The sequence below is a fragment of the Podarcis liolepis genome (genome assembly GCF_965112155.1).
Source record: "Podarcis liolepis genome assembly, chromosome: 11".
Lineage (NCBI taxonomy): Eukaryota > Metazoa > Chordata > Lepidosauria > Squamata > Lacertidae > Podarcis > Podarcis liolepis.
In genome coordinates, this window is record NC_139565.1 from 45,669,821 (window position 1) to 45,691,738 (window position 21,918).

At 42.8% G+C, this 21,918-nt stretch overlaps 2 protein-coding genes across 2 annotated transcripts in view; both read left to right on the top strand.

Moving 5' to 3' along the window:
* The window catches only part of FGF10 (fibroblast growth factor 10), an 85,443-nt gene extending 78,740 nt beyond the window's left edge, over nt 1–6,703 (top strand). Inside the window, exon 4 of the mRNA XM_083466295.1 lies at nt 1,015–6,703. Coding sequence (XP_083322421.1) covers nt 1,015–1,233 — 219 coding nt within the window. The 3' untranslated portion in view covers nt 1,234–6,703. The remainder of the gene's footprint in view (nt 1–1,014) is intronic.
* LOC310688916 (uncharacterized protein C5orf34 homolog) overlaps nt 1–21,918 on the top strand; it is a 429,478-nt gene that overhangs the window by 125,073 nt on the left and 282,487 nt on the right. The gene's annotated exons all lie outside the window — the stretch shown is intronic.

The window sequence follows — 21,918 nt, forward strand, 5'->3', positions numbered from 1 at the left end:
TTCCCACATGAGCCAAGCTGCACTCTGAAGTTTTTGCCTTCTAGGCATGAATGCTGCAGTGTGGGGCACAACCCTGTGAAAAAAATCAGCCCCCCCAAAAGTACATGCAAGTTCATATCCACATCATGCATTTAAAACACTGTTATATGACATTAACAGTTATGGAGAATCCTGGGAATTGCAGTTTGTCAAGAGTGCTGGGAACTGCAGCTCTTTGACATCCTCACCCTACACTAGGCTTCCTCAACCTCGGCCCTCCAGATGTTTTATGACTACAATTCCCATCTTCCCTGACCACTAGCTAAGGAGCATGGGAGTTGTAGGCCAAAAACAAATGGAGGGTCGAGGTTGAGGAAGCCTGCCTGTGGCGTTTGCCCTCCTAGGTGGGACATAAGGAAAGGGTTAAATGAGTGTGAAGTGATTGGCCAGTGGGAACCCAAGGGGAGGAGTTAGAGTTGGAGTTGTTGGGAAGTCAGTTGGGAGTTGGAGAAGGAAGAGGGAGGATACGTCTGTGGGTTGGTCGAGTTGTGTTGTGAGAGAGTGAGAGAAACTGATAGGAAGAGTCAGATAGACAGTTGGGATAATCAGTTAGCAGTTATTAGGATAGTTATAAGCCGGTATAGAAACTAAGATTAAGAAACTGACAAGAAAAATTATCTGAAACCATAAACTTATTAAGGCTTATAAAATAAACTTGCTTATTTGATTTAATGTTAACAACTGTCTGGACTCTGTGTGTACCCGAGAGAAACAGGTTGGTGGCAGTGGGAAAGCAATCACAGTGGTGGCACAGGGATCAATAGACGGTCAAACGTCCAGGGACCCTGTGTGATCGCCACACTGCCCGTCACAATCTACAGTTTACATGTTTCTCTATGACTGTTAAAGTGGTATAATAGGGCTTTGAATGTACAGTGCAGATGTGCCCAAAGTTTACCAATTCTTTCTTTCTTGCATCACTTTGCATTCTAACCTTCTCTCTGTGCATGTGTTTCTTTTTTTTGTGTGAAACAGAGGGAGTTTAACAATGACTGTAAACTAAAGGAGAGAATAGAAGAAAACGGATACAATACGTACGCGTCGCTGTTTTGGAGAAACAACGGGAGGCAAATGTTTGTGGCCTTGAATGGAAAGGGAGCCACGAGGAAAGGACAGAGAACCAGGAGGAAAAATACAACCGCTCATTTTCTCCCCATGGTCGTCGAGCAACAGATGAAGGGCCTGTTCTATTGATAGCAGTTGAACCAAAGATCATTTGTCAGGAATACTTGGTAATCCTCTTGAAGAGGAAAGGCAGAAACAGTGCAGACGTCTGCTTGATTGAAAAGAGGGGGGAAGCCTTTGAAGGTTTTGTGCTCTCTGCTGGCACGTGAAGTACTGCTAATTAGTTCTGTGTCATATCTTATAATCAAGACACAAGCTGAATCAAATGGGATGGGAGCTCTTTCCAGTGTGAACAAAATTATTATTATTATTAATATTATTTTTTATCTCCGCGATAGAACTTAAAGGACATGAGACAATGTATGGAATGATGTTGGGGGAAAGTTATTTATGGAATACTAACTCATATCAAAGACCTTCATTGCTCATTCAAGCCTAATGATCCCATGAACAGTTAGGCACGCAAGCATTTACTGGAAATTCGTGGATCCTCATATGCAGCGATAAAGAAGATTCTGGAATGGTCTTGTGAAAGAAATGAATAGGATTAAGAAATATAAGCACATTAGAGTAAAACTGTTCTAACAAAATAAATAGTATGGTTCCCCCGCCTTGTATGCTTATGCCATGCTTTTGTACTTCTCCCTAAGTTATTTATTTAATAGGATGTTAAATATCTTTCTTCGCTCTTTTTTGTTTGTTCGTTTGAAGGATTTTCTCAGTTGCTTCCTGTTGCGTTGTTGTTCTTATTCCTTCTCTGTGTTTCATACAAGATTGACCAAGTCAGATGTCAAAAAGCTCACACAAGTGTCCAAGAGCAGAGAATAGATAAGGCTAGGGCTGTGGTTTTTGTTTGATCTTGTTTGTTTGTTTGTTTGTTTGTTTGTTTGTTTGTTTGTTTTTTTCCTCTTGAAACTGGGTTTCTTTTTTTTCTTTTTTTAATTTTGCACTTAAAATCAATAGGATCAGATATGCATGGGAACTGCAACGTGACCTGTGTGTTTGTTTATTTGTGTGTGTGTGTGTGTGTGTGTGTGTGTGTGTGTGTGTGTGGTTTTTGTCAGTATCACTGATAGTCTTTCCATGCCACAGGAACAAAAGTTCTCATCCTGCATCATCTGAAGAGTCTTGCTGCTGTTTTGAAATGGGCTGAGTTGAACTGGTACCCAGATGTACATTTCTCTCCAACTTATTTCAGTTAAATGCCTGGTCCCAAAGATGCTGAAATTTAATCAGAGCTCTTCGGCAGGTTTTGTGGAACAGACCGTAAATGCATCCAACTGCATCTTATATTGGTGGGATTGTATGTTTTCAGACTAAAGCTGAATTAAGTCTATGGAGTTGCTAACATCTGACAAATTTGCCTTCTCCTTCTTCCCCTGAAAAAAGTAAGACAGAAAAGAGCCAAATCTTTTGACTGCAGTCAAACAATTTCAGAAGAGCCGGGATGTATGTGGTGTTGAAAAATTGCAGCCTCAATCTGAATAATCTTCCCTTTTTAACATAGGGTAGCTTCAGATGTTACATAGGACCTGAGGGAGAAGATGTAGGAGTGAATGGCTCTGCTAGTGTAATGAAAACATGCCTGTGGTCCTCTGGAGAGATGCAGGTCCTTCATATCTCTATCTGTGGGAAAGATACTAACATTCCAACAAGGAGTGGGCCCATGCTGCTCCTTTGTAACATTTGGAAGCTGGCCTACAGCTCTTCATCATCATACTGGCTTTGGATACAACATACATACCACTGGTGTGAAATAGCAAAAGTTAGTGGTAGCCCCTATTACAATCATTTGGAAACAACAGGGAATATGTCCTTAACTGAAGATATGGGGTTGGGTTGGATGTTCATTTGCTATCTGATGAGAGCATTGTGCATCAACTCTTGTGTTCTCATTCCCTTGCTTTTGAAAACCTGAGGAACAATGGCTGAGTGCAAAATGGCGGAACATGTAAGTGGGGTGGTCACCTTTTTGTGCAAAATGGGTAGCAGGGTGCCCTAGAAACTCCTGGAAACATCAGCAAGACCAAGCAGTTGTCTCGTGCCTCTCTCATGTCAACACTGTGATAGTTTGGAGATTTAGCTGTACCTCTGAGATAGGAGCGGGTGAGAGCATTCTTTCAGCTTTATGCCATTTTAATTTTATCCCTTTCTTTGTTTCACTGAAAAGAACCAGTTGACATATAAGGCACCCCAAGCCAGCTTTGCTTTGCTCACCATGCACATGGCAATGTGTCGAGAGCCGGTGACAGGCCCTTGTGTCTCTGTCTGACTGGGACCTAACGTGGAAGAACTGCATAGTCCTTTCTCAAACCAACTCGGACAAATAGGGATATCTGGAACCCCCTCCCTGTGAAGTGCCTCTGAATCACTGATAGCTTATACAAAGAGCAGACCATAAATAAAACTATTCCTGGACTTTGCCATTTCAGTCCGTTAGGGAGGGCATCAACATCTACTGTATATACTCAGTGTAGAGAAATGAAGGTACCAGGAAGATACCAGATTCCTTTCTACCATTATTCCTAGTGGTTTTTTGTTTTTTGTTTAAATGTGTAGGGACTTTTCCATGGGAGAATATTCAAAGAGTAGTCTGAGGCAGTTTAGCCTGGAAACAGTTTGACCATGTGATCTGCTGTTTGTGTAGACTAGACGTGAGACTGGAGGTCTTCAAGCTGTTGGGGATGCTTTAGCTCTGGATTGGGCAATATGGCGTACAAGGTCCCCTCCAACTCTATGATTCTAACTCTAGAGCCCAGGATTTCCTGCATTTAGCAGGGAATGGGCTGTGTGGCCTACAAGTTCCCTTCCAACTCTATGATTCTGAATAAAGCTGTTTGCCCTCTTGCGGTAGACGTTTTATAACCCCTCACTGGCAAGGTGGATACTGCCATTCTTGCCCACTTTAACACTGACTAGAATAACCACACTAAAGTGAACAGATCTACTCTGACGTAAGTGACTTGAGGATTGCAGCCACTATTATTCATATGTGTATATAACTTCTGAGAGCCAGTCTAAAAGCAACATCTTAAATGTTCTTCATTTATCGCAATATATACAATGGCTCTGAAATGCAATATTGGGCACATTTTTAAAATGAAGTGCTCCTATTTTCACAGCTTACACTGAGTAAATGCGATCTTCAGTTAAACATAATTATCAACTTCGTTCAATCTGAAAAAAACACCTATATGATTTTTTTGTTTTACTTTTTTTTTTCCTTTAACGTTAGAAAGCTGTGGATAGTTCATCAATATAACCATAAAGAGATTCATTTTGTTAGAGCAAGTTAAGTAGAATACTGTACATCAAGCCAACATGTACCACTCTCTTCACGTTGTATTCCACTAAATAAATGAATAAATGCGTATGTCTTCTTTGCAGTGTCTGTAGCGGGAAACAGAAGTAGTTTTGTTAATACTTTGATTTTGTTCAAAATACTTTAAGGGACTATGTCGATGCTGTGACTTTGATATTTCTCGTCACGAAAGAAGTCAGTTTGGTTTCTCATTTTGTTTGGAAATAGAATTTTGATACAGAGATTTGTTAATTGTGTCCCTTTTTTAAAAAAACAAACTAATGTATAACCTCTACAAAGGCTGATGATTTTGCAATCTGTTATTATCTATTAGCTACTTACCCAAGTCCCTGTTAAACCAGCATGAGGGGAAAATCTATATGCACAATCCATTATAGTGTGGAAGGGATTGGTATAGGGGAAACACAGCCTGGCTGCTGTTCGCCCCATTTTTGGCAGATGTGCAATGCAACACCTGAGCCAAGTGATATGGGCCATGGAAGGAGAGTGCATCAAACTATCCTCATCCGGCTTTCCCTCGCACCTGGTTGCGAGTTACTCAGAGTCATTTGGCCAAAAGGGCCAGAACATTCAACTGAGCCCAAAGCCAGTTCTTTCCTATTTGGACCGTAGATGTGTGCTAGGATGGAATGTGCCTACAGCTTTCTCCTTGAAGTATGAAATGTTCAAGCTGTATTTCCTGAAGTCTCCCTTTATAAAAGCACTTCCCTTATACATGGGATACACTAGGAAGTTCTTCTACACAAGGCGCCCCCCCCCCTCCAGTGGCAGCATGGCAATCCCAGTCTGATGTAGCCTGAGCCGACGAGGCAGCCTTAGGACATGTGGCTAACATGGTGTGCTCCATATCTTGCTGGACTACAGCTCACATCGCCACTGGGCCTTGCTGATGGAAGCTGAGGTCCACCAACTTATAGAGGGCACCACACTGACTACCCTGGGGCTAATGCATACCCTTAATTTCGTTTGTGGGTGGAAAATAAAAATAATATGTAAAGCTACAGGCAGTGGGTGTTTTGAGATGCTGGAGGTAAATCTGGTAACCTCAGCCTGAATAACGAAATGCTTGTTGTCATATCAGGAGAGCACTTCCCTTGCGTTACATTTGCTTTTGTTTTGTTTTGTTTTCAAAGTGATAATTGCATCTGACAAGGCACCGTGGACCACCCACAACAAAAATTAAATGTTTGTTTGGCAAATAAAGGATTGAATGACCACTCTTCTGAACAGCATCTAGGGTACAAACAAGGTTCTCATGTCACAGAACCATTAATGTTGCTTTGGGGTCTGGGGGGGAGGGGTGTGTGTAAACATTCATAATTATAGCATTTCGGAATCTTTTTTTTAAAAAAAAAGCTTCTTGCAAAAAGAAAAAAAGATATACTGCTGCTTGCAGAAGCTTGGAAGCAACAGACCCCATCCCATCATGCAGAAAGACAAGAGTATGGATAAGTGTTTTCTTTGGGGTGGGAGTAGCTGATTATTTTTTTTATAGCCTTATAGAAATTTGTTTGTTCTACCCCTCCCACCTCAAAATCCCGCTGATGTTTCACCTGAGGAGCAAACATCCATATTTGATTTTCAGTTTGCTTTCAGTGAACTCGGGAGACAATCCTGGGGTGTGCTGAAAGTAAAACTCACTCCCTAATAAATTCTGCTATTCTTATTGAAATTCCTCTGGGGTTTCCTTTGAAATCCTCCAGGTAGCGTTTCACTTGAGGAAGAACCACCAAATTCACTTCGCATTTTGCTTGAAGCAAAATTTTGGGAAAACCTCTTTAAGTGGAAGCTTTTAACCACTTTGCTGGTTCCTGGGGATTTTTTTTCTCCTCCCCCCCCCCCCCGCCCCCAAAGCTGCCAAAAGCCTTTGTTCAGCTGACGTGCTTTGGTGCCCTCTGTTGCAGGACTGTGCTGCAGTTGGGTTTCCCAGAGTAATACCGTTCCACCAGAACACCGGCATGATCCGCAAGGAATTTCTTGTGCACAAATCTAATTGAAATGAATCTGAGCACTGGTGGGATTCTCATTCATTTCAAAGAGGCTGGTGCCAGGAAAGTTCCCAGGTAGACGTGCCCTAAGTATTTTTCTGTCTCCGTCATAAATATGAGACAAGATAAAAAGAAGGCTATTGTATGGTGTTTTTTTATTAAAAAAAAAGATTGAACATGTATAGTATATTTAAATAATAAAAAATAATAAAATTCTGGGAATAGAGAATGCTTTTGTATGTGTGTGTTTTTGTTTTACTACTTTGAAACAACATGAACTGTAACCCATAAATGCAAAGGAAGAAAGGGGCATTGTGTAATGGAGGGTGGGGTTTGAGAGCCATCATACAAACACTGGGTAAGGGGGAAATCAAATAAAAAATATACTCATTTAATACAGGTTGGAACAGTCACCTTGACTGACTCCATTACACTTAAAAAATATATATTAATAATAATTAGCTGAATTTCATGGAAGAAGTGCCATAGTCCATGGCCACTGATGGGTACAGAGAATTTTGATAAAAACTGAAACAGGAGTAGAAATTACCAAGGAATACAATCGGTATTTGCTGTCGCTGCTTTCAGTCCATAAATGATAGGTGGTAATTGATTACGTTTCTCCCCCTTTTGCATTGTGTTTTCTTTCCATTGAAATTAATGGGGTGGTAATAATGTAATGATGTAATTTCACCACAGTGGGTGGTGGGATGAAAAACATCACTTTTCATGGAAGATGAACTGCAGCCGGGATTCTCCAAGGGTCCTTTTTATTATGTAATCAGTATGATTTTTGTATCATGGAGGTATCAAGGTATATTGTTAGTGCCTGCAAAAGTTCTGGGGTGGACTTTTGGCTTCATTCCCATCTACCACATGTCCCACAACTACCCGTTGAATTCCTGTAACTTTTTATACCACTAATGTTCCTGGCGTGGTTGGGGTGTCCACTTTCACTGTACTAAATGGCCTCGGTCCAGTATACCTGAAGGAGCGTCTCCACCCCCCATCATTCTGCCCGGACACTGAGGTCCAGCACCAAGGGCCTTCTGGCGGTTCCCTCGCTACAAGAAGCCAATTTACAGGGAAGCAGGCAGAGGGCCTTCTTGGTAGTGGCACCCGCCCTGTGGAATGCCCTCCCACCAGATGTCAATGAGAAAAATAACCACCAAACTTTTAGAAGACATCTGAAGGCAGCCCTGTTTAGGGAAGCTTTTAATGTTTAATAGGTTATTGTATTTTAGTGTTTTATTGGAAGCCGCCCAGAGTGGCTGGAGAAACCCAGCCAGATGGGCGGGGTATAAATAAATTATTAGTAGTATTAGTATTATTAGTATTAGTATTATAACACAAGAGTGCCCCTCCAGGTAACACTAGTAATACAATCCCAAATGTGCAAGAACCATCAACTTCAAGGGTTGATTTATATACCAAAGGGCCCCCCCCCCCGCCATTGATCAACAGCATATTAATGCAAGAGAAATACAGTGGTACCTTGGGTTAAGGATTTAATTCGTTCTGGAGGTCCGTTCTTAACCTGAAACTGTTCTTAACCTGAGGTACCATTTTAGCCAATGGGGCCTTGTGCAGCCGCCACACGATTTCTGTTCTCATCCTGAAGCAAAGTTCTTAACCCGAGGTACTATTTCTGGGTTAGCGGAGTCTGTAACCTGAAGCGTCTGTAACCCGAGGTAACACTGTATGCAATAAAAGCACAACCAATCATTCAAAACAATAGCAAAGTCCCAAACTACCCATCAATCACACTGAATATATCTTTGAAATGCCACTTAACCCTCTGTTAAGAAACACAGAAACCACTCAACATGCCAGCAGGTACAAAGTGCCCTCCTGTTCCACCAACAGGTTCTCTCCCTGTGGCAGAAACTCCTCCTCTCTTCCACCACAACCTACCAGTCAGGAAACAACATGCTCAATTAACCCCACATTGTAATAACCAGAGCCTGGAGGTAAAAAAAGAGGGAGGAAATCCTACAAGCCAGGGGGTGGGAGGAACAATATCCACACCAGCAGACTCTCTTCCTGGAGCGTGAAACAACTTATTTCTCTCTCTGCTAAAGTGTCCCCACCAGTCCCACTGGTCTGAAGCAGGATCGAAGTCAGCTCAGCTTTGCCAGGATTTGCATCAGTGCTGCACCAAAGCAAAGAAAGAACATCCTTCCATGGGTCTTTAGGGTGTGGGAAAGGCAACTGATAGAAGCCCATTTTGTACATTACTAGAGTGATGTTGTGAACTGGCAGGATGACAAGGAGAAGGAAGAGGAGGAAGAGGATAGCGAAGGGTAGAGCCAGGACTGGGACACACTGGGGCAAGCAGGGGATGGGAAGGGAAGTACCCACAGGTTGATGGAGGATGGCAAGGGGATAGGGGGTTGGTGCACAAGAACCAGAGCAACAGGACCTATCACCAGAGCCAGAGGGGTCGCTGTTTCCACAAACACAGCAAGCTCTGAGGGAGCATTGGGGGGGGGGGGCTGAGGCAGGTAAGTACCCACAGCCCAGCTCCCTAGTTGGCCATGTGAGGGAGGAGGTATGTGATTCCTCAGCTGGAGTAGGCTCACAACAGGTGAGGGACACATGCCTCATCAAGTCCAGATGCTGCAATCAGCATGCAAAGTAGAAAAGAGAAACAGTGCTGAGATGCTGTGTCTACTCAACTGCCCACGTTGATAGACCTTGGCTTGGATGCTCCTGGACCTCTATGGGAGTGTGCTTTGTGTTTGACTCTGGACCGTATCCTGACTGCTGGGCTTCAGACTTGGCTCCTTGGGTTGATCCTGTACTGTGTCTCTTGACCTTTGGACTTTGCTTGTGTGGATTAATCCCTGGACTTTGAACTTGGCATACTGACTTGCTGCCAAGTAGACCAGGGGTTCAGGACAAGCAGAAAGGGGTGTTCTTCTAGGTGGCTTTGTCCCATACTGCTATGGCAACTTCTTCTTTTTTACTGTTTCTAGAATTTATATCTTCCTGAAGGAGCCCAGGGTGGCAAACACACAAGCACCCTATAAATCACCTTATGTACCCATGCATGCACATAAAGGCTGATCTTAGCCGAAAAGGTGCTCTCTTTTGTGGTAAAGGATCTCCAGTTATAGGGAAAGCTAGTTGGAATCCATTTTAGACCATTGTGAGAGAGAATCTTGTTCTAAGGATATAGATTCTGTTGGACATGCACCTCCCCTATTTAACTTTGAACGTTTTAAATTCTAGTTGATTTAGCAAAAGCAAATGCAAAATTGTATGGATTGTATACTTTGGGTTGTATACTTATACATGGATATATAAATTGTATATGTGGAGTCTATATGTATTTTATTTTTGATGTCTTTTGATATTCTACTTTGTTCTATGTACAAGTTGATGTTACTCATGAGGAAACGGGGCAGCCTTTTTCATAGGTTACTCCTTCTCCTTTGCAAACCTATTTCCAAGAGTATCTTATCTTTGAGTTCAGTCAGATGCCATTATCTAGCTCATACCTTTATTATTGCACTGGAAATGGACTCTTGTTGAATCTCTTAACTTTGAATCCCACAGGTAGTAAAGGAGCCCATTGTTACATGTGAAAATGTCGTGCAATGGGGTTGGATGCTACAACATATTAATGCAACCAGATGTTAGCAGGGGGGAGAGGAACTGATGCACTGGAAGGTAGGCTGTTAAATCATTTGCTCAGCTGTCTCCCCACTGAGAGGAGGACTTTGGCATGCCTACGGAGTATGACTCATATCTGACAGCTCCTTTTAAAGACTCAAGGCAAATACAATCACTAACACACAAACCAATTTATTATTTCTGAACGGTGCCAATTTTCTGTGATTTTTGTCATCCATTTCTTTCAGCTCTTCTTGCTGATTTGGCTTTTTCCCCCTTCCTCCCAGGCTCTTAGGACTCCTTTGGCATCCTTTGCCTTGAGATCAGCATATTTGTTTGAAAATAAAAGTACAGAGTCTTTGCCATTACAATCTCTCAGTTCTCTTTGCTGGCTTCCCTGTCAGTTCCAGAATGAATCTCATCACCCTTTCTTGTTTTACTTTACCCCACTTTCCACAGCCTTCAGTCTTGCAAAAAAAAAAAAGAGAGAGAGGTACTTACCATCTTTTAGACAAAACTTTTGAATCTGCAAAGTGCATTACAATCTTTATTGTAATTGGTTGCTCTTGTTGTGGGTGCATTACAATATTTTTATTAAACTCTTAACATAAAAATGGTTACATAACATTTGCAGTGAGTGTGTCACTTCATACAGAGTTGGCTTTGTTAAGGATGAGACCTCTCAAAAAGATTGTATGGGGTGGGGGTGGGACCTAAGTCCTGCTGATAGTTGATAAAATCAACAAATGGCTGCCATATAGCCAGAGCTGCAGCTAGATGATCTTGCACCCCTGGCAGAACCATCCAGATTGCGTCCCCCAGCCACAGACAAATTACCTCTTCTTTCTGCCTCTCCTCAAATCCTGCCCCCTGCCCTTCCACCCATTCAATCCACCCTCTATTTAAAACCATTTCTTATGATGCAGTAAACAATATTTATATTTATGGACATATTTTTAGCCAATTTTGCTCCCCTCCATTGCCTGCGCCCCTGGTGGAGGCCTACCTCACCACCCCCTAGCTACGGCCCTGCATATAGCATGGGACCAGTCCTTTTTTTCCAAGCCAGGCATAGTGAGTTAGTTTTTCTATCAGGGCTGCCTGCCAGACTCTATTTAGCTACTTGCCATATGGGAGGCCTGCTGCATCCTTTCAATGTGATGCTCGTTCCGATCTGGCTGCCACCAATAGCACAGAGAGGAGCATTTTAATATGGGTGGGTATATTGTCTATTTCAGTAATTGACAGGAGGGCTGTGACTGGGCTGAGCAGTGTATTGTCTCCAGAGATGGAGAACTGGGTGGCAAATATATCCCTCCAGACGTTGGTCATCTTTGTACAGGTCTACCACATATGAATGGTAGTGCCAATTTCAGGCACCCTCTCCAGTAGAGGGATGATAAGTGATGTGTTAATTCTATGGAGGCAAAGGGATGTCCAGTGCCATTGGAGCGGCATTGGTTGCTGTTTTTACTATTGGTTCTTAGGGTATGGTGTGAGCACATGTAGTTCTTCCTGTTTGACTATTACTGCGAAACTGAAAGGATGACTACAAATAAAACCGTATCTACATTCTAATCTAGTCATTAGATACATATACACATACTGACTTCCTTCCTTTGTTCTAAGACCTCAATTTTTTTTACTCTTTTTAAATTGTTGTGTCTAATGTAGATTACCTCTATCTTTATACTTTTTACATCATTTTTCTTTTTCTTTAACCCTGCATGTATGTGTGGTTTTGTTTTCTTTCTTTTCTTTTTCCTTTTTGGTGTTTTGTTTTTCTTTCTTGTTTGTATAGCTTTATTTTGGTTTCAATGTTTGTAATTTTTGTTGTAATTTTGCATTGAAAATAAAAAGAAAGAAAGAAACTGACAGGATGATTTGCACCCATTTTCAGGAGTATTGCACGTACCAGTGAACAACACAGTCTTGATCTGATGTATGTCCTTTATACATTAGATCAGCAACTTCATTCCATCCCTATACCTTGGGGGAAAAAATCTGCGCACTTTCAAAAAACTTAATGAGGTGCTCCAAGGGCTTCCCTGAATGCAGGAAAATATGGGTTTCCATATTTATCTATGGGGATAGCAATATATTTTCCATCTTCTTCTCTGGCAATCACTCATAGCAAAGTAAGATTGTCTTCCATAAACACGGTTTTAACAATGAGTCCGTAGGTGGCTGTGGAGGCCAATTTTGGATCCACACATCCTTCCACAGTGGGGACATTGGTTTCTGGGCGAGAGTTGATCACGGTGTGGATTTGCCAAGTATGCCTTCCTCTAAGTATGTTTCTTTGCGTCCTAATTTCAAGTGTCTTCAAAGCCCATGGCTCCTTTGGTATAGGCTGTTCTCCAATTGGAGCACTCGCAGGCAAGTGTTTCCCAACTGTTGGTGTTTATACTACTTTTCCACCTCCCCATACAATGTACTTATTTTCCATAAAGTGTTCCTGGCAGTCCTCTGGACAGTTGTAATCTAATTACCATTACATTACATTGTGACTCTGTTGTGATAAACCACTGCTTCCAGGAGCTTATTATGCATGCAAATGCAGGGCAAACCAGTATTCCAGAGGTATTTGTGGCATTATCACAGAGGTACCATTTGTGAAGTTATCTGCATTTCTGTTTTGCTTCTTGATCTATACAAGTTTTGGGGACATAGCTGGCCATCAGATGGACAGATGAGCAGGTGTTTCAAATTCTCATTTAGCCTTCAGTGCCTGTTAAAACTGCTAGTTATTTTCAGTGGTTGTGGCTGTTATGTGATGTAATGTGCATTTACCTGTCCACAGGGAACAAGACTGAGACCACCAGGCATGTGCTCCCATGTAAAAACACTACACAGCCATTACTGGTAATAGTTTTCCATCATTAACAACCTGAGGTCAAATGCAAGGCAACAACTTAGAAAGGAAGTGCACCATATCCTATTACAAATCCCCTGAGCCACCCAGTCTCCCAGAATTAAGTGTACAAGTGTGCTTAGAGTATTGAACAGACTGGGAAACGTAAGCAGCTAAAGCCTTAGCAACTTAAAAGATATGGAAGCCAACCCAATTCTGTTTGGGGACAGTTTTGTGCTTGTTTCTTTGTTTTGCTGACTAAGTGGTGAAATGTATGTCTGGTGCAATTTGAGAGCAACAAGACCAACCATGTTATGGTAGGTAAAGTATGCAAGGCAGCTATATCTGGCCCACCAGCGCTTTTTGTTCAGATCTCTCTTGATTATTGTTGACAATCATGAGATGACTTATCCATGAGATGGTTGATCAAGGAACAGGAAGCCTAGAAGTGAGAGGGGTCACAGAGAGAACTCCATAGTTCCTGAATTGGGGTGGTCCATGTAGTGCCACCCAGATGTTATTGGACATGAAACATGAACATTGGAAGTGTGTCCAAGAAACAGAACCTAAGATAGAGCTATGCGTATGAAAGGGTGGGACAATTCAAGGAAGAATGAGAGTGCTTTGCAGTGTTAGGGACCTGCCTCCATAGAATCATGGAGTTGGAAAGTCCCTCAAAGATTATCATGTCCAACCCTCTGTCCATGCAGCCTGCCAACCTGCAAGGTGACTATCCAGCCTCTGCTTTAAAAACAAACAAACAAACAAACAAACAAACAAACAAACAAACAAACAAACCTCCAATGAAGGAGAGCTTATCACCTTCCAAGGCAGTCTGTTGCACTGTTGTACAACGTTTAGGTTCTTTCTAATGTTTCTTCAAAATCCACTTTCCTGTCATTTGAATCTGGTGTTATGGCTTCTGAGAAGAGAAGAAGAGTTTGGATTTGATATCCTGCTTTATCACTACCCGAAAGAGTCTCAAAGCAGCTAAGCATTCTCCTTTCCCTTCCTCCCCCACAACAAACACTCTTTGAGGTGAGTGGGGCCGAGAGCCTTCAAAGAAGTGTGACTAGCCCAAGGTCACCCAGCAGCTGCACGTGGAGGAGCGGAGACACAAACCCAGTTCCCCAGGTTACGAGTCTGCCGCTCTTAATCACTACACCACACTGGCTCTGCCCTCTGGAGCTGCCTTCCCCAACCTGGTGCCTTTCAGATATTTTGAAACACTGCTGACCATTGGCCACGCTAAGCTGATGGGTGTTATAGTCTGAAAACATCTGGATGGCACTAGGTTGAGAGAGCTTGTTCTGGAGCAACAGAAGATCCATTTGCTCCTAAGTTCACATGGCAGCATTAACTGGGGTCCTTTTTGAAATCGGCTATTGTATCCCCTCTTCTCCATCCTGATGGGCTATCAAGATGAACCCTTATATCCTGTGTTCAGGAAGGATTCCATTTGCCCCAAAGGTGGGGGGAAGCATGCTGTTTACACGGGAGACAAGATCACTCCTCATTCTGAGATTTTATTCTAGAGAATCTTTGAAGGAAACCAAAGTCTGACCAAGTTACAACTCGCAACTAATAAAACTTTAACAAGGCATTCTCAAAAGGCAAAAGTGGGGACAAATTAGCGACAGCAATTTACCAGGAACTTTGACCAAAAAAAAAAAAAAGGCCTGGCGTAAATAGTGACTAGTAAATAGCTAGGGACGTGGGTGGCGCTGTGAGTTAAACCACAGAGCCTAGGAATTGCCGATCAGAAGGTCGGCGGTTCAAATCCCCGCAACGGGGTGAACTCCCGTTGCTCTGTCCCTGCTCCTGCCAACCTAGGAGTTTGAAAACATGTCAACGTGCAAGTAGATAAATAGGAACCGCTCCAGTGGGAAGGTAAGCGGCATTTCTGTGCGCTGCTCTGGTTCGCCAGAAGCGGCTTAGTCATGCTGGCCACATGACCTGGAAGCTGTACGCCGGCTCCCTCGGCCAATAAAGCAAGATGAGCGCCGCAACCCCAGAGTCGGTCACGACTGGACCTCATGGTCAGGGATCCCTTTACCTTTAAATAGTGATAATTGGAGCTTACAGACCATCACAAGTAGTAGGTTGTTTCCTTCCTCCCCCCTCCCCAAACTCTTGGCTGAGACTGAGTACTGGTTGGTGGGAGGAGGTGTTTAAGAGTTAACTTTCTCGTTGCTTAAATATCCCATGCCATACCTTTTTCAGGTTCAGCAAAGTTTCAGAATGGACCCAAACTGCATTTTATCCCAACGGCTTCTCCTGTCTGCAACACGCAGCCACTTTTTGGTTTTAATTATTGATGTTGTCTTTGTTTGTTTGAGGCCTTCCCAGTTTCTCTGTGTTGTTAACATTTCTCCAGTAACATTGCTGTGCCTCATGTAAATACAAAGAATTTTCTTAAGTCGAGCCAGATCGCCTTTAATACTTCACCGTATAACTAGTGCAGCCCTAATTAAATAGAGGACAGATGGCGGTCCTCATATAATACACAGAAATCTTGTGAGGTTTGCTCTTTTTTTATTGAGCATGAAATACATAACAGATTTCTTGCCACCTAGGTAGAATTGAACGAGATACAACTTCCCTCTTCCCTTTCACGTTTGTAGAGTCTTTTGGAAACACGCTGAGCAAAAATAAATTTCCAAAATTGTGCTTTCAAGGCTTTTGGAGCAAACACTTGAAAAGTCCAAGTTCTTTGAGAGCAGTGACCAAAGAAATAGAAAAATCAAGGTATTAGGTGGGGCAAAGGTTGTAATACAGAGCATCTCTTCCACTCTTTGGAGACAAGGCCCATTGGGGCCCATTCACAAGGAATCCGTGCATGTAGTACAACAGAATTGTCCCCTCCACTTCTCTTCCTAGATCTAGCTGTTTGAACATGCTCAGTAGGTAGCATTTGGAGAAGCGACTGACTACATTGAGAAGATTCCCGAAATCCAGGCTGGCCCCAAAAGAGAGAGGCAGCTGTTCGGGTGTTGGGAATTTTGCTAATTTATATGCCCGCTCTTGGAGGTATTCACAGGTACAGTGGTACCTCGGGTGACATACGCTTCAGGTTACACACTCCGCTAACCCAGAAATAGTGCTTCAGGTTAAGAACTTTGCTTCAGGATGAGAACAGAAATCGTGCTCCAGCGGTGCAGCAGCAGTGGGAGGCCCCATTAGCCAAAGTGGTGCTTCAGGTTAAGAACAGAGCTCTGGAATGAATTAAGTACTTAACCCGAGGCACCACTGTATGTCCTGAGATCAAAGCATCAACTAGAGGTCCTTTTTAAGACAACAAAAGGAAGTTAATTGTTTTAGGAGTGGTTAAGGGTATTTTCTGATGGAATTAATATGGGGCCTTAATAGTGAAGCCAATATGGTGGTGAAATGTTTATTTTTTTGCTAGTAAGTGTTGTCAGATTCCTCAATGAATCAATATTTTATTAACATTCCAGCAATCTAGGCTGGCACGGGAAGAGAGAAGCTACTCTAGAGCAGTTGGGGAGGCTTGCTTTTAAGTAGAGGGCCACATTCACACCATACATTTAAAGTGCTATGGTCACCATTTTAAACAGCCATGGCTTTGCCCAAAGAATTATGGGAACCTCAGTATGTTAAAGGTGCTCAAAGATATTAGGAGGCCGCTATTACCCTCACAGAGCTACAGTTCTCAGAGTTCCCTGTGAAGAGTAACTGATGACTAAACTACTGAGACTGAATCACTGGAATCTCCAGGTAGGGATAGGAGAAATTACCTGTCTGAAGCCTAGGCAGTGTAGACAAAGCTGAACCAGAAGGAACAATGGTCTGTCAGTATAAGGCAGCTTCTTATGCTGCTTTCCATGGCTGTGACATCATGGATCTTTCACTGAACAGCTCATTCATGGTGCAGCAACAGTGATGGGATAAGCAAGGGAATACTATCAGTCATATGCTATGTCTCAAAAGTTTTAATATGTGTAACATAGGTGTCCCTTCAGGGTGAGCTTTCAATATGTATTTCACTCCTCCTCCTCCTCCTCCTCCTCCTCTTCTTCTTCTTCTTCTTCTCCTCCTCCTCCTCCTCCTGTTTTGCTGGATCAACAAGGGCACCAGATTTTGATACACTTGTGGTTGCAAACTCCACAAATGATTTAAATTCTGACTAAACAATTGGTGTTTTTTGTCCCAGGATGATAGGTCAATCTGACATGTTTCTCAGAAGCTTCTCCATGAAACTAACTGCAGAGACATCTTCAGCATGTGATTTTTGGAATTACAGTAGCTTTCCCTGATGTCATCTCTTTCCCTGATGACACATCTCAGAGGCAAGACGTAATCTGTTTTTCTTTTCTTTTCTTTTTTCATCTGCAAACTACAATGTGTTTAAGACTATGAAGAAGAGCCATACTGGATCAAGGGGGGGGGTCCATCTAATCCAGCATTCTGTTTTCTACAGAGGCCAGGAGATGCTTCTAGAAGGTCCACCAATATTTCTCCTTTCTCATTTGCCCCCAGCATTTGGTATTCAAAGGTATATATATCCTCTTGAGATGTGAGCTCCATGGCTCAAATCCATTCATGTCTCTGTCCTCCATGAATTTGCATAATCCCTCTTCAAAGGCTTCTAAGAGGCAAATGACAAGATGGTACCTCCATCCAGAAGCCAACCAGGTTGGCAGTTGAGTCTTATTTCAACACTGGCAATGGAACAGCATCCTGCACCAAAGGGTGGCAGGATAGCTTAGGGGGGAAGCACAGGGGAAGCCAAATGACACACACAGCTCTGGAAACAGACTTGAAGCCAGTACTGGAGATGGTATAAAGCCATTGTGGCTAGTAGCTATTGATGGCCATTGATGTGTCTAATGCTCTTTTAATGACATCCAACGAAGTCCTGGCATAATATGGTTGAATTGCCTACTCCAATCTAACAGTTCTGCACTTAAGTCTATTCAGGACCAACCAAAGATCTCAGGCCATTTTCTAAGGCAATCTCACACACAAAACTTTGCAACAATCCAAACAAGCAGCTCCCTTTTGCTCTAGCAATTAAGTATGATCCCATGAACCAAAAGTTATATTGTTAGGGGCTGAAAATAACTGCCTTAGATGTCTTCAGTAATGACCTTTTTCTGATAATTACCCACAAATATTGCATGAGCTGAAGTAGGGGGAGGCTGTAACGTCCATAAAAGTTATGAGCAGCTGGTTAACACAATTCAGAACCAGGAGAGCTTGTAAATTATTGTTCTTTTTTTCCCCTCAGTGCCTTAGGAAAAGGATAACTTAAATGCAGCTGTTCTCACATTTTATACAGAAGTGTTGCTTGATATGCAGGAGCTCCCAGGAAATCACTTTCATCTAATAAAGATGGCGGGTGATAAATTCAGATCAAGGGGCGCAAATAATTCCATCCTGCTGGAATTTCCATGTATCAAACACTATTGTCACTTGTGCTTTTGTGTAGCAAAATGTAAATGCCCAGGTCTACTAACCAACCTCTGCAGGATGTCACAAAACAGCAGAGTCATCAGAGGTGCAGGGAGGACTTAATGGTCATAAATGGGGAGGGGCTATTTAAATGGTTCATGTGCATTACCGCACTTACTTTAAAATATGGCGAGCCAACCCTGATGTATTTTTTTGGGGGGGGTCCTCTTGTTCATTCTGCTAGGTGAGGCCCTGGACTTCTGCACAAACACACCCAAGTCCTGCCCTGGTGGCACCACTAAGGATCATTAGCATATTTTCGACCCCACTATGTGGAATCCAAACTGGATGTGATGTGCAGGACACATAAAGTGTCTTTCAAAATTATTTTGAAATTTAATTCAGCTATGGTCGGCAGAGAGGAGGTGAGCAATCCCACATGTGTTATTCATATCACACCTGAGACCCTTTAACTGGCAATAAAGAGGTCTGAGCTGGAGACCTCATCAGTTCAAAGTATGGGCTCTACCATTGATCAACGGTACCTCCCTATGTTCTAGTACTCTGTCTTCTTCTCATATCGGAGGCAATAATAATAAACTCTGGGCGGCTTCCAATAAAACACTAAAATACAATAACCTATTAAACATTAAAAGCTTCCCTAAACAGGGCTGCCTTCAGATGTCTTCTAAAAGTCTGGTAGTTATTTTTCTCTTTGACATCTGGTGGGAAGGCGTTCCACAGGGAGGGTGCCACTACCTAGAAGGCCCTCTGCCTGGTTCCCTGTAACTTGGCTTCTTGCAGCGAGGGAACTGCCAGAAGGCCCTAGGCGCTGGACTTCAGTGTCCATGTAGAACGATGGAAATGGAGGCCGTTTGGGGCTTTAAAGGTCAACACCAACACTTTGATTTGTGCTTGGAAACGTACTGGGAGCCAGTGTAGTTCTTTCAAGACCGGTGTTATATGGTCTCGGCGGCCACTCCCAGTCACCAGTCTAGCTGCCACATTCTGGATTAACTGTTGTTTCTGAGTCACCTTCAAAGGTAGCCCCACATAGAGCGCATTGCAGTAGTCCAAGCGAGAAATAACTAGAGCATGCACCACTCTGGCGAGACAGTCTGCTGGCAGGTAGGGTCTCAGCCTGCGTACCAGATGGAGCTGATAAACAGTTGCCCTGGTGTTCCCTGACACCTGGACACAGAATTGACCTGCGCCTCCATGGACAGCTGTGAGTCCAGAATGACTCCCAGGCAATAATCCAATCCAACATTTTCCAATGTTTTACATGTAAACAAAGTGACAGTATGGTGCATTTGTAATACCTCAAGCTTCACACCAAGAACCACTGCCTAATCTCTCTCCCATCCACAATGCTAAATGCTCCCCTCTACCGCCTGCATTCATTTACCCTGCAATAACCTGTCCCGTGTTGGTTTTTGAAGCAGGTGTGCTAGTAAAGAAACTACAACACTCTCCATTTCTTTAATGTTTAATACAATGTTTAATCTTACAGTGGCTGTGATAGTACTTCCAGGATAGTGGTAGCCCAAATGCCTGTTTTATTTATTTCTTCTCACACTATCTGGATAAGTAGCTATGATGGGGTTTGGAGAGACATAGCCCATGAACACAATATAATTAGCCAACAATGAAAAAAATGGTGTGGCCACAGCCTAGATACAAATTGTCCCATAATTTGTTGGTTGAACCATTTCAAGCAGGCCTCATTAGCTGCCGTATGAGTGCGAAATTGCACTTAGACATCACCGAAAAGTGATGATTTGCCTTAAAGATGTGCTACCCATTACTTGGCCGGATAAATGCACTGAAAAATTCAGAAAAGTACAAATTTTGAAGGATAGTTGTGTTTGGAATAGCATATTGTTAAAAAAAAATAAGTGTGAATTAAGTAGGTTCATCTTTAGATCCCTACTGAATCAAATTTCTCCCCCACCCCTAATTGTTGGGCTGTAGAGTGTATCAGTTTTTAGATTATGCAGGGTGATCTTCGTATCTAGATTTTGATTTGCATGGGTCCTGGGGAGGGGCAAAATGGGTTGGTATGCTCCCAAACACAGAAGAAACTGAAACCCCCTCTGTGTAGACACTAACTCTGGCAGCTCGGCCATCAATTTCTGAACAGCCACAGATGAGACGTCCCCACTACAAATCCGCTCTCTTCCTTTGTTCTGCCTTTGTCTGAGTAATTATGAGAAAGTCGGTGGCTGAACAGCAGTTTGTTGTTGGGTCGTCTCATCCCCCTCCCCAGCCTCCTCCATGAGCGGAGGATCAAGTTCTCTGTTTTGCTTCCCAGTAGTTCCCTGCACCTGTGCTGTGCCGGATGGATCACATCTGTACTTTGAGCAAAACCCTTTGTAGTTACACGTATTGGTACATGTTTTATGGGAACCGAACAGGGCAGGGGCAGCCCCAAGAAGTTATAATATATTAGCAACGGTTGCTTCTTCCTCTTTTTTAACTGGGTGAAGTCATTGCATTTCCACTGCTCCGTGATGCCTTAGTTGTTTTCTTAATTAAACAAAAGATTTCAAAAGGAGGCCTTGTTTTACTTGTAGGAATTGAAGCTGCATGGGAAACTCTAGAACGGCTGTGTATTTAATTTAGAGAATGGTCCAAAGCGTGTTTACTCAGATATGAGCCCCACATAGTTCAGTGGGACTTTCTCTCTTGTAACAGTGCTTGGGATTTCAGGCTTAATTCCAATTAGGAAAACAATAATAGGAGCCCCCTCTCTCTCACTCACTCTCTGTATACTGGTGCATATGGCATGTATCAACACTTATGAAATGCCTTGTGTCTGTTGAAAGGTCACCATCAATGACATCATTTCTTGGATGCTTCTGTATCTCATTGTTCCCATAGACTCAGAACCAGAGCACACACGTTGCATAATGTTAGAGGCTCTTGGGACATGGCTTTCTAGCACTTTGTAAGCCATACTTACCTCTATTTTCCAGGAGCAGTTGCCTCTCTACATGGCGCCATCAGGCCTAGCTCTCAATGAGCTGCTAAACATATGTCTCGTCTGTACCATTTTAGACTTTGGGTGGGGATTCATAGGACTGAATTGCCTTCCTTGCAAAACTATAGCATGTAGAAAGCTCGGACTACTGCAATGTGCTCTACGTGGGGCTACCTTCGAAGGTGGCTCAGAAACTACAACTAATCCAGAATGCAGCAGCTGCACTGGTGACTGGGAACAGCGGCCGGGACCATATGCTACCGGTCCTGAAAGACTTAAATGGGCTCCCAGTATGTTTCTGAGCGCAAGTCAGATTTTGGTCTGACCTTTAAAGCTATAATAATAATAATAATAATAATAATAATAATAATAATAATTTATACCCCACCCATCTGGCTGAGTTTCCCCAGCCACTCTGGGCGGCTTCCAATCAAGTGTTAAAAACAATACAGCATTAAATATTAAAAACTTCCCTAAACAGGGCTGCCTTCAGATGTCTTTTAAAGAGAAGATAGCTGCTTATTTCCTTCACATCTGAAGGGAGGGTGTTCCACAGGGCAGGCACCACTACCGA